At 64.3% G+C, this 12097-nt stretch overlaps 2 protein-coding genes across 6 annotated transcripts in view; one reads left to right on the top strand and one right to left on the bottom strand.

Moving 5' to 3' along the window:
- MYO7B (myosin VIIB) overlaps positions 1-7520 on the top strand; it is a 107067-nt gene extending 99547 nt beyond the window's left edge. Inside the window, exons 35-48 of the mRNA XM_006047410.3 lie at positions 132-313; positions 1229-1359; positions 1654-1811; positions 2012-2165; positions 2585-2740; positions 3345-3450; positions 4408-4521; positions 4707-4794; positions 5331-5437; positions 5904-6089; positions 6296-6412; positions 6595-6678; positions 6854-6973; positions 7383-7520. Of these exons, the coding sequence (XP_006047472.1) occupies positions 132-313; positions 1229-1359; positions 1654-1811; positions 2012-2165; positions 2585-2740; positions 3345-3450; positions 4408-4521; positions 4707-4794; positions 5331-5437; positions 5904-6089; positions 6296-6412; positions 6595-6678; positions 6854-6973; positions 7383-7484 (1805 nt within the window). The 3' untranslated portion in view covers positions 7485-7520. The remainder of the gene's footprint in view (positions 1-131; positions 314-1228; positions 1360-1653; positions 1812-2011; positions 2166-2584; positions 2741-3344; positions 3451-4407; positions 4522-4706; positions 4795-5330; positions 5438-5903; positions 6090-6295; positions 6413-6594; positions 6679-6853; positions 6974-7382) is intronic.
- A 776-nt stretch (positions 7521-8296) lies between these two features.
- LIMS2 (LIM zinc finger domain containing 2) overlaps positions 8297-12097 on the bottom strand; it is a 44439-nt gene continuing 40638 nt past the window's right edge. For all 5 annotated transcript variants that reach the window (XM_025273098.2, XM_025273094.2, XM_044932325.1 and 2 more), the window contains exons 6-10: positions 11678-11828; positions 10668-10760; positions 10064-10112; positions 9813-9888; positions 8297-9142 (exon numbers count right to left, since the gene is read on the bottom strand). In XM_025273098.2, the coding sequence (XP_025128883.1) occupies positions 8995-9142; positions 9813-9888; positions 10064-10112; positions 10668-10760; positions 11678-11828 (517 nt within the window). In that variant the 3' untranslated portion in view covers positions 8297-8994. The remainder of the gene's footprint in view (positions 9143-9812; positions 9889-10063; positions 10113-10667; positions 10761-11677; positions 11829-12097) is intronic.

The following is a 12097-nucleotide window of genomic DNA, read 5'->3' as shown; positions in this document are numbered from 1 at the left end:
CCTGCTCGGTGTCCCTGTTTCCTCACCTGTCAGAGGGGACCGCCCACAGGATGCCAGCAGGGCCTCTGGCCTCCACTGAACCCTGGGGAAACTGTCTTCTCTGTCTCTTGTGTGTGTCCGTGTGACTGTAGAGGATTCCACCCTCCTGCCCTTCAAGAAGGGGGACTTGCTGATCCTGACAAAGAAGCAGGGGCTGCTGGCCTCTGAGAACTGGACCCTGGCCCAGAATGACCGGACCGAGAAGACGGGACTGGTGCCTACCTCCTGCCTCTATGCCATCCCGACAGTCACCAAGCCCTCAGCACAGCTGCTGGTAACTCACGTGCTCGCCTGCCCTCAGCTGGGCACCCCTGGGCACCTGTGGAAGAGGCTGAGAGGCCAGGCCTGGGGTCCTAGCTCAGGTGCCTGGGCCTACCCCCCAGAAAGCCTGGGTGTCATGTCAGCCCTGCCAGCCCCGCCGCCCCTCTGGGAGAGGCAGGAAGTGCTTGTGCAGTGAGTGGCTGGGGTATTACCTGGCACTCAGCAGGTGCTCAATCAGTGCGCATCCCTCCCACCAGGGAGCATCCTGGGGGTAAACCCATCTTGCCTCAATGTCGTTTAAAAACCCTGACCCACAGGGGCTCAAGTCTCCCTACCCCTGACAACCACTCCACCTTAACCCCCAAGACCAGCGCCCCCCGCCCCTGCCCAGGGAGACAGGACAGATAGGCCTCCCAATGCATGTATGAGTGCCAACTGAGGGCCATGTACCACAATACAGTGTCAAACACAGTAGCTTCTCCACCTTCAAGGAGACTTGGATGAATGATAACTTGATGGCAAGTGTGCAAAGTGCCACCAAGAAGCAGCACTTGTTACAGGAGCAGATTCTAGGAGGGGGCTCACCCTGTCCAGGGGGACTTCCCTGAGGGACAGACACTTCAGTGACGAGGCCCGAAGGAGGTAGGGGGCCAGGCCAGCAGGGCCAGGGTGAGGGATACCCCTGAAGAGAAGTGCCCCAGGAGAGGGGAGCCTGGTGGGCCTGAGCGCCCCCTGAAGAAAAAGGAAACAGGTTCAGAAACATCGAGTCACTGGTCCTGGGTTCTAGAGCAGGTGACACAGGACGGGTAGGTCCAGGCCTGTCCAGCCCTGTGGCCCGGCCCCTCCCAAGTCTCTGAGGACACCTAGCCAGGAGGAGCCCATGAGTGGGGCCTTCTGGACACCCATACCTGTGCCCCCCCACCCCCAGAGCTTGCTGGCCATGTCACCGGAGAAGCGGAAGCTGGCGGCCCAGGAGGGGAGGCCCACAGAGGCTCCCCCCGAGGAGCAGCCCGAGGAGAACCTGCACACCCTGGAGGAATTCTCCTATGAATTTTTTAGGTGCCCACCCTGCTCCATCCCAGGCCCCCCCCCCAACCAGCCCTTCTGTGCTCCCTGGGGACTCAGGTCCATGAAAGCAGATGCAGTGCCCACCTGGGCTCCCTGGGCAGGGAGGGGGCCCTCTGACTCTGACATGACCCACCCGTTTCTTAGTGGAGTGCTGTGAGTGCAGAGGGCATCCCCGTGGGGGCCCACCCTCGAACCCTGGGTTCTCTCTGCACTGTGTGTACATGGCCCATGGTGGGTAGGCACAAGGAGCAGCACACACCCTGACCCTGGCCCCCATCCCCACAGGGTCCCAGAGAAGGAGACCGTCAGCAGAGCCGTGCTGCCCCTGGCCCGAACCCGCGGGCAGCTGTGGGCCCACTCGGCCGAGCCCCTGCGGCAGCCGCTGCTCCGGCGTGTCCACGCCAACGCTGAGCTGCGGGATGCTGCCTGTCAGATCTTCATCGATATCCTTTCCCGGCCAACCTACCCCAGCCCCATGCCAAGCCTGTGGGCACGGGCCCCACAGCTGGCCCACCCAAGGGCCAGGCCTCTCAGGGCAGGGGGCTGCTCCGGAGGCAGTAAAGTGCCCCGGCGGGGGTGCGGGATCAGCTCCAGGCCAGACTCAGGATCGGTGGTGACGGGCGCTGCTCCTTGACGGCTGCACCCATCCTCAGGTACATGGGTGACTACCCCTCTCGGCAGGCCTGGACCTCCCTAGAGCTCACCGACCAGATCTTCTCATCAGCCCTCCAGGAGGCTGTCCTGCAGGATGAGGTTTATTGCCAGATCCTGAAGCAGCTGACGCACAACACCAAGAGGTCTGTGGGTAGCAGGGAGGGATGGAAGGCACAGTGGGCACAGGGTTGCTGTGCCTGGGGCCCCCTTGGTCCTTCCCCCAGCCCCCACCTTGTAAAGGCAGCCTTCGTTGTAACATTGAGGGGGGGTGGTGTTGGGACTTCTTGCCCTGAGCCGTGCCTCTCTGACCCTGTCTCCTTTGTCCCCTGGCCTCTCTAAACCTCAGTGCTCTCCTTCACAAAATGGGCATGATAGCACTCCCTTCCTGTGAGCAGGAAGGCTTTGGTGGCATTGGCAGCAGGGCAGTGGCCTCCTTGCCCAGGGCCTCAGGCAGGCCTCTGCTCACATGATAACCCTACAAAGAGCCGCATCTCCCTGCAGTGCTGGCGGGCGGGCCTCCAGGAGGGGCCCCTCCCGGGCTGACCTGTGCTGCCGCCCACAGGCACAGCGAGGAGCGGGGCTGGCAGCTGCTATGGCTCTGCACCGGCCTCTTCCCGCCTGGCAAGGTGCTGCTGCCGCACGCCCAGAAGTTCATAGACACGCGGAGAAGGAAGGTGCTGGCCCCCGACTGCAGCCGCCGCATCCAGAGGGTCCTGAGGTGAGCCTGCCAACTCCTAGGTGCCCCTGGAACGTTGGTCTGGGAGTGCCGGGTGAGGGGGGGCAGCCTCCAGTCTCCCAGGATCATGTTCCAGTGGGGACACCCGCCAGAGGAGCCAGACTCAGCTTCCTGTCTGAAGTGGTGTCAGTCTGGGGAGACAGGACCTGGTCCCAGCCACCAGGGAGCAAGACACAAGAGAGGCCCAGGAGGGCTGTGGGGAGGCTGGAGGGGTTGGCGGAGTTCCTGGCCATGAGTGGCCGCCTGGGTCATGAAGAGGCCCATACCCAATGCCCGGCTATGTGAAGATGGGAACACAACCCACACTGCCCACTGGTGGCCTGCCCAGCCTGGTCCTCTCCCCATGTGTCCTCAAACCTCGGGGCTCCTGGGAGATGAGGCCAGTCTGGCCTCTGCCGCCTCCTATGGGCCATGTGCCCAGCGCCTCCGCAGGGCAGCTCCCCGCCCTGACCTGGGCACCACCGTGCATGTCTCTGGGGTTAGCTTCTGTTGTGTGCATGGCACATAGCTGAGCTCAGAGGCTGGTGCTGGGGCCGGGCCTGGGTGGGGGTGGTGGGTGGCCCGTGCAGCGTGCCCTTGGCTCCAGGACAGGGCCCCGGAAGCAGCCGCCGCACCAGGTGGAGGTGGAGGCCGCTGAGCAGAACGTCTCCCGCATCTGCCACAAGGTCTACTTGCCCAACGACACGAGCGAGGTGAGCCTCCCCGCCCCGCCCCCCATGCCACCAGGGGCTCACAGCCAGAGCAAGGCACTTCCCCACTGGGGTCACTCTAGGAGGGCTGGGAGACGCCTACGGACACAGCTGTGTGAGTTCGAATGGACTGTCTCCCCTTGTGCGCTTCTAGCCCCTCTCCTGTGAAAATACTGCTCTGCTCTCGCTGGCCCCCACCAGCATGAACTGAGTGCTGGGTGCGCTCGGGAGCTCTGCACCATGCAGGGGACTACTGGCCCTGGGCAGGTTGTAGTATGGTGGGGAGTTGGGATGTCCCAAAGGCATGGGGGGCCTTCCAGGCCAGGCACAGGAGTGAGGAGGCCAGGAGGCTGGGCAACGAGGCTGAGTTCCAGGGCCTAGAGGCCCCTAGGGGCTTCCACCCAGCCCTGGGACCACAGTGAACAGGGAGCCCATGAGGTGCCTATGGATGGAGCCCAGTTGGCTGTTGGGGACAGCGGAAGAGCCAGGTGCAAGTTGGGAGTGCATGCGTGCGTGCTAAGTCGCTCAGTCATGTCTGACCCTGTGCGACCCCATGGACTGTAGCCCATCAGGCTCCTCTGTCCAAAGGATTCTCCAGGCAAGAGTGCTGGAGTGGGTTGCCATCCATTCCTCCAGTGGGAGACCTTGGCTAAATGGCAGCAGTGGAGGGAGGAAAAGTGGGGTGATGACCTCACGGCCCTCCCCAAGTGGACTGTGGCCTGGAGATGGCAGAGCCCATGATGGGAAGTTCCCAGTCTGGCTGCAGGCTCTCAGAGCAAGTTGAGACAGCCAGGCCTCTTGGGTACCCCAAGATGGTGAGCCCTGTGACGGAACAGTGCACACGTCTGGCCAGGTTTCTAGAGGGGTAGTCTCACCCTTCTCAGGACAGGGCACGCCCAGCCTTGGCCAGCAGGGTTCAGAGGGTTATGCAGAGCTGAGCCGGGCTGCCTCTCTGCCCAGATGCTGGAGGTAGGTGCCAACACCCGGGTGCGGGACGCCTGTGACAGCATCGCCGCCCGGCTGCAGCTTGCCTCCTGGGAGGGCTGCAGCCTCTTCATCAAGATCGCAGACAAGGTGTGTGGCCCACAGGCCAGGGGGCGGGAGGGAAGGCGGTTAAGGCGGGTGGGGGTCTCCCACCAGCACTGGGCCAGCCCGGCCGAGGTTCACAGGCACACAGGCGAGGGGGTCACGGAGCCCCAGGGTGACACCTGGCCTCCTGCACACCTGCCTGCCTGTACCCTCCTCTCCACCTGGCCCAGGTCATCAGCCAGAAGGAGGGAGACTTCTTCTTTGACTCCTTGCGGCATGTGTCCGACTGGGTAAAGAAGAACAAGCCCCAGAAGGAAGGTGAGCAGAAGATTCTGGGAGCCAGGCTGGGGCCACAAAGGACGGTGTTGCTGGGATGTGAGGTGAAGCAGAGCTTGTCTGCCTCCTGGGCCAGGGTCATACAGCTTCCCTGGACCCTCCCACGTGACCCATGCCCATTTATTCATTCATTCTCCTCAGGTCCCCTGGCTCATGGGTGTGGCCAGGCCTGGGGCCAGGCACTGAGGCCCTGCCCTGAGAACTCTACCAGCTCGGGCAGGGGCTGGGCTTGGGGCAGGCCTGGAACACATGGCTGGACTTTGGGGTGATGAAGGGTGCACAGGGGCAGAAGGGAGTCTGACCCCGCAGGGAGATCCAGGAGCGCCCACTCATCCTGAAGGCTGAGGAAGGGCTGGGGGCCAGGGAGAGAGGCATGGGGGCTTTCCAAAGGGGAGGTCATGGTAGCAGACACAGCAGCGACGTGGGAGGGCCAAGTGGCGGGGTGCAGGAGTGGGGGTAAGCCTTCAGAGCCTGGCTGGCCAGGGACAGGCTCTGTGCTCACTGCTGCCCCTGCCCAGGGGCCCCTGTGACAATCCCCTATCAGGTATATTTCATGCGGAAACTGTGGCTCAACGTGGCCCCTGGGAAAGATGTGAAAGCAGACACCATCCTTCATTACCACCAGGTACTGGGCTGCCCCTCCTGGGGGGTGTTGGGGCCACTCTCACTCAGTCACACCTGCCCTCAGAGTGGGGCATGGCCTCTTTGTCCAGGGCCACCCACCTCCCGCCCAGGGCCTCGTGGTCGGTCAGGGTTCTGGAGCCAGGAGCAGATGGAGAGTGCTGCCTGGGGCAGCGGCACCTGCAGACAGTGGCTGTACCCTCACCTGCAACATGCCTACCGGCGAGGGGAGAACCCAGAGGGTCCCACGCCTGCCAAGTGCTAGGCCTTGCCCCGAAGGGGTAGAGCAGGCCCGGCTCTGCAGCGAGGCGTTGGGGAGCCCTACCCGCACTCATCCATCTTCCCTCTGTTCCCTAACCCTGAGGACCTTATCTCTCTGCAGGCTCCGTTTCCTACATTCTACTGGGCTACCACCTGAGCGCAAAGCTGGGGGTGGCAGGAGCCTAAAATCCAGCTTTTCCTTCACCCAGGAGCTGCCCAAGTACCTGCGTGGGTTCCACAAGTGTTCCAGGGAGGATGCTATCCACCTGGCCGGCCTAATCTACAAGGCCAGGTTTGGTGATGACCGGCCCCAGATAGCCAGCATCCCCAAGATCCTGCGGGAACTCGTGCCTGAGAGCCTCACGCGCCTAATGTCCCCAGAGGAATGGAAGAAGGTCCTTGTTGGGGGCTGGGGAGGGGGCCCTTGGCTGCTGCCCCTGTAGGGGTCCTGCCCATGTGTGGCTGTGGGAGGGTGGACTGGGTCTGCCAACCCCGGCCTCGGGCTGCGGCTGTTGTTCTGGCTGGGGCCACAGAGCCTCGGGTGGTGGGCCAGCTAAGCTGTGGTCTCCACTGAGACCTCACTGGTCCTGGATTCCCCTAGAACATCCTCCTGGCCTGCAACAAGCACAAGGACAAGACGGTGGAGGAGGCCAAAGTGGCCTTCCTGAAGTGGATCTGCCGGTGGCCCACCTTTGGGTCTGCCTTCTTTGAAGTGAAGGTAGGTGGCACCCCAGACCCGCTGTCCTGGCCAAGCAGGCCCCACACAGCTCTGGCCCCGGCAGCCTGAGATTCTCCTGCAGACAGGCCACAGGCAGGGCCACAGCCAGGTCTGGGAGGGCACGTATGCGTGCATGCGTCTCAGGGAGGGGCTGTGATCCCGGTGACGCCCTCCCTCCGCAGCAAACCTCGGAGCCCTCCCACCCGGACATCATCCTCATCGCCATCAACCGGCATGGGGTCCTGCTCATCCACCCCAAGACCAAGGTAGCAGAGGGCCCTGGCAGGGCCGGGGGGGGCCCCGTGCAGGGGGGCTGGGTGCCCGTCCTCCTACACGTCGGCCCTGGGCTCTAGAGGATCCGGGGCAGCAGTGCAACCCCAGGGCCCCTCAGGCCTCCTGGGCTTGGGCTGGCTCTGACCCACCCGCCTGCTGTGGCCGCAGGACCTGCTCACCACCTACCCCTTCACCAAGATCGCCAGCTGGAGCAGCGGCAGCACCTACTTCCACATGGTGCTGGGGGGGCTGGGCCGGGGCAGCCGCCTGCTGTGTGAGACCTCTCTGGTGAGCTCCAGGCCCGGAGGGCCTTCCGGGGCCCCCAGGTCCCTTTTCCCAGCCCAGACACAAAGCGCCCAGAGGCTCTGGACAATAGGTTTCCCTCAGCCTGACCCCTGATGCCCCTGGGTGAGTTGCTCATGGGAGGGCCCGGCTCCCACGCCTGGCAGGGACAGGCCAGGCTGGGCCGGTGGAGGACTCGATGGAGGTGCAGTGCAAGGAGGGCTGGGCGTGTCACTCGGGGGCATCAAGACCTGGCAGGGGCCTCTGTGGTCCCAGGAGGGATGAGTACTCAGGGTCCAGACACAGTTCTGCTTCTCTCTTCACCACGTCTGCCTGGGGTGTCACTGAGGCAGCTGGGCCCCCTAAGCCCTGGTCCACGCCCTGCCTAACTGTACCCCACCTTTCCCTAACGCAGGGCTACAAGATGGATGACCTGCTGACTTCATACGTGCAGCAGCTGCTAAGCGCCGTGAACCGGCAGCGGGCCCCCCGCAGCTCAGTCCCAAGCCACCCGTAGCAGCAGGGTCCTCTGGCCCACTCAGCCGCCCTCCCCAGTCAGGGGTCATTGTGGGGCTTACCCAGGGCCCTCCTCTGGGCCTGAGGCCTGCCCTCTCCCCAGAACACCCCTTCCCACCCTTTGGCACCCCAGTGGGTCCCTCCCCGGGTGCTGACTATGAGGGGCAAAGGCAGGAGCCCAGGGCAGCACTGGGAGTGGTAGGCCTCCCAGCTGATGGGTGGATGATGGAGAGGACCCCCCTAGAAATGTTCAATAAACGTTCATGGAGCACTGGGGAGTGTGTGTCGATGAGAGAAGAGGGTTGCGGGTTAGATGGGCAGGAGATCCAGGAGGTGCTGGCCAGGAAAAGTTCCTTCTGCAAAAAGCAAAAAGCACTATGATCCCCCCAGGGACAAGGGAGGACAGCTTCATCCTCAGAGAATGACTTCCTTCATGTCCCACCCTTCTTTCCACTTCCTTCCCTTCCTGCTTCTCAGACTCCCTATGGGCCCTTGGCACACCTCTCCCCCGTCCCCAGCAGGACTCTGGGCACGGGAGGCTGCCGGGGGGTCTGCTGGAGGAGCTGTGGGCCCCTCTGCCCACACACAGGGCGGACCTGCATGCAGGGCTGTGGAGCCTGGGCTCGCCCTGGACCGCCCCAGCCGGCCTGTCCCCCGACTCCACCCACGGGGCCAGCCCTCAAGGACTGAGGGTCTCTACTGAGCTTGTCTCCAGGCCCCGTTGCAGCCTGGCCCTGGGATGCCTGTCCAGTCTGGTCTTTGTCTTTCACTGTGGTAGCACGTCCACCCTGATGCCACAAACCACACAGGCCGTGCAATGGTGTAAAGAAGCCTTCATTCTTTGTGCGAATGTAACATCCTTCCTGGAGGGCAGGAACGAGCCACCCACTGGGGCCCACCACCTCCTGGCTCCAGACTGCACCCAGGGAGTCAGCATGTGCCCCAGAGGCGGGGTGTGCTGGGCCCCTCCAGCTGCTGTGTGGGGTGAAGTGCAGGATGTGCTGGCCTGGTCTGGGTCTTGGGATCCTCCTTGACTGAGTGAGCACGTGGTGGGGATAGAAGGACAGTTTACCGGAGGGCCCTCACTCACGTGGCCTAGGGCCCAGGGCGGCTGCCCGGCTGGGGGATCCATCTGTGCCACGAGGGGCGGAGGCTGGCCACGCTGCCAGGAGGCCTCCTGCAGGGATGGGACAGGACAGGCCAGGGCAGGGCAGGCTGAGTCAGGTGGCACCGGCCCCTATCTGTTCCTGGCCCTGGAGGACCTTGGGCCGAAACTGCGGATGTGGGCCTGTCACAGGCTCACTACACCCAGGCCCCTGCCCCATGGCCTCGTTCCCACGAGGGGGGAGAGAGGAGGGAGAGAAGGGATGCTCGAAGGTGGCGGGGAGGAGGAGGGATGCTGAGCACAGAGACAGGAGCGAGATGCCGCAGGTTCAGGGAGCCGAAGTGCAGAGTGAAGCCTCGGGCAGCAGAGGAGCACCTAGCAGGAAGCAGCCAGGTGGGTGGGCCTCTCAGGCAGGGTGGAGGCCCGAGGACTTGGGCTGCGCCCTGCGGGCTGCCAGCTCCGATAGCTTCTTCAGCCGCTTCTTCAGCTCCAGCGGGAACTTCTCATAGCACCTCTTACACACGGGCTTCATGTCGAACTCCACAAACTTGTTCCTGGGGAGGACGGGCAGCGGTCAGGAGGGGTGGGGTCTCCTCTGGGCCCCAGCCCGGAGCACGCCGCCTCCCACACAGCAGCCTGTCCCCCGCCCTGGGGGTGATTTTGTGGCCAGAGGTCACGGTAGACCTCTGGAGGTAGGAGATGGGCCTCCAGGCCTCCCTTTCTGCCTAGAGACTTTTCTTGAATGTTGACACTCCAGAACCTTCCATGGGAAGGTTCCCTGCTGTCCTGGGAAACCAGGCTCCGGCTCCAGCTATCCTGCCCCTTTCATTCTCTGAGGAGGTCTGCTTCCTTTGGCTCTGAGCGTGCTGCTGCGGGCTCTTCCTTCCCCAAAGTTCAGTGTGACTCTTCTTCCCACTGGGCCCTGAGGGTCCCTGGACCTCCCTGCTCGGGGTGGGGGCTGCCCCTGTGCCCACTGCATCTCCAGAGGCTGATGTCAGTGGGCGTTCAGGGTAAGACCCAATGAAGGGGAGAAACCACGGAAAGCCAACTCCAACAGGAGACCCCAGCAGGCTCCAGGAGCAGGAAAGGGGAGGAGGGGGGTGCTGTGTGGGTCTCGGCCCACTGCGGCTCCTCTCCCGCCCGGGGGCGGGGGACGAGAGTGGGGGCGGGGCGCGGGAGTGGGGGCGGGGCGGGGCTGCGGTGGGGGGTGGGCACGCCACTTACTTCAGGGTGAGCCGGCTGTTGCAGGTGGAACAGGAGAAGCAGTGCACGCACCAGGCCTTGTTGAGGGCTGACACCACTGTTGGGGCAGACGCAGGCTCAGTGACCCCACAGGTCAGCCACAGGGCCCCCTGTGCGCAGGGAGGGGCAGCTGGGCACACAGCTGCAAGACCCACAAGCCCAGAGAGTGCGGGGGACAGGGGCTGGGGCAGGAAGTGGGCACAGGGACCGGGCGGGGGGCGGGGGGGCCTCACCATCGCCCTCGATCACGTGGCTGCAGGTGTAGCAGACATCGCCAAAGAGCTGTGGACAGAGCAGGGGCTTAAACAGGCTGCTGGCATTCATGCCCCCGGCCCTGGGCCAGGGGTGTGGCCCCACCCCGTCCCAAAGGGCAGCTCCTGTCATCTGCCCGGGCCTCCCGGGCCTCCTAGGCCTCCCGGGCCTGAGGGCTGGTCAGAATCACCGCCCCCCAGGAAACACAGGTGGAGGTGCTGCCCCCTGTAAGGCCCCTCCGCTCCCCTGGTGTCCTGAGGGGCGCGGTCTGGGCGGTTTTGCTGGGCCTGGTAGGAGGGAGGGGGCTTGCCACACGTCACCCCGAGAGCCCAGGACTCCACATGCCATCTCACTCAGTCCCCACGACAGGCCTGGCCACAGGGCACATTTCCCAAACGGGGACACTGAGGTCACAGGGGCTGCCCAGGTCCCGAGACACTCAGCACACAGGCCTGCAGCACAGCCCCCACTCAGCACCCGCCACGGGGCTCCCAGGGGAGGAGGCTGCCCCATACCCTCTCCGGCCAGCCCGCCCTGACTGGCTCCCCGCAGCACTGCATCCCACTGCCCTGCCTCAAGCCGCACCTGGTTGTAGTGGGTCTCACAGTAGGCCAGGCCCTTCTTCTCATAATGCCGATGCCCCAGGAACGGCTTCTCACACTTGGCGCAGACGAAGTGCTGGGGAGGGGGGCGAGGGGCAGGGATGGCAGAGTCGGAGCAGGAGCCACCTCCCCAGGAGACGGCAGTGACCCCAGGAGACAGCCCAGAGGCTGATGGGGTGGACCCACAGGAGGGCCGTGGGGCCGACACCCCCGTGAGCTGACCCTGCTCAGCAGACCTCACTCCTCGCTGCTAGGCACCCGCAGCCCAAGAGGTCAGGTGCTGGTGAGGTGCCTGGAGCACCGAGGGCTGCACTCCCGCAGACTCCTCTGTCTCTACAAGCCCAGAGTCACCGGACACGTCTTCCCACTCAGGGAGGCTTTTGGGTGTGATGACTCACCTTCCCATGGAGGGCTGGGGGCCAGGGGCCACATCAGGACCCTCACAGAGGGGCCACCCAAGGCAGAGCCTGTGGGACACAGAGCTGGCCTGGCCACGGGCTTGCATGCCTCTCTTCCAGATAGTGACTGTGAGTGCCAGACCCCCAGCGGAACCCCCAGTGTGACCCAGTGGGACACACGTGACCATCTTGCCCGCAGGTGGGCTGAGCTCCCGTTTGCACAGTACACACAGCCACTTCCATCAACCACAATCCCACAGGGCGCCCCGGACCGGTGTCCCCAAGGCGTTCTCATGACTTTGGAATCTTCTAGAAGACCAGGAAAGGGAGGATGGGTGGGGGTGTCTCAGGACTTTGGAATCCTCTAGAAGGCCAGGAGGGAAAGGAAGATTGGGGGGTGGTGTGCCTGCTTGGCCATGCTTTGTGTGCCCAGGTCTCTGGGCCCCAGGGACTGACCTGTCCCCGTCCAGGGGCCAGGAAGGGCAGCACCCAAGAGGAAGGTTGGTTCTGGGAGCCGGCCGCACGGCCCAGGGCTGGGAGGGAGTGTGAGTGTGAGCCGGGGCCCCCACCTGCTGTCCACACCGGCCTCGCTCACCTCCACGTGCCACTGCTTGCCCAGTGCGTTGACCACCCGGCCCTCGATGGGCCGGCGGCAGGCCCCGCAGATGGGGACCCCCATCTTGTCGTGGCAGGGCAGGCAGTAGAGCTCGCCCTTCAGCTCCCGGGCCTCTGCAGTCAGCTCCTTCCTGGAAGACAATGCAGAGCCCCCCGTGAGGGCGCTGCCCAGCTCCCGCCCCTGCAGACCCAAGGAAGCAGCTTCCAGACAGCCCCCGACTCCAGCTCTGTCCCTGCAGAGCCCCTCAGGCAGGCGGTGCTTTCATCTCTGCTCTCTTTGGAGACTTCCTGTGCCCCAGACACGCCCCAGGGCATGGGATTCCCGCTTAGCCCTCACAGAAGGAGGCCTGTGTTTGGCACAGATCTGTTCCCGGCCCCTCTGCCCCTAGATTAGACTGGG

Source organism: Bubalus bubalis, chromosome 2, assembly GCF_019923935.1.
Source record: "Bubalus bubalis isolate 160015118507 breed Murrah chromosome 2, NDDB_SH_1, whole genome shotgun sequence".
NCBI classification, from domain to species: domain Eukaryota; kingdom Metazoa; phylum Chordata; class Mammalia; order Artiodactyla; family Bovidae; genus Bubalus; species Bubalus bubalis.
Note: the sequence above shows the minus strand (reverse complement) of the source record. Positions and strands in the feature narration are given on the sequence as shown.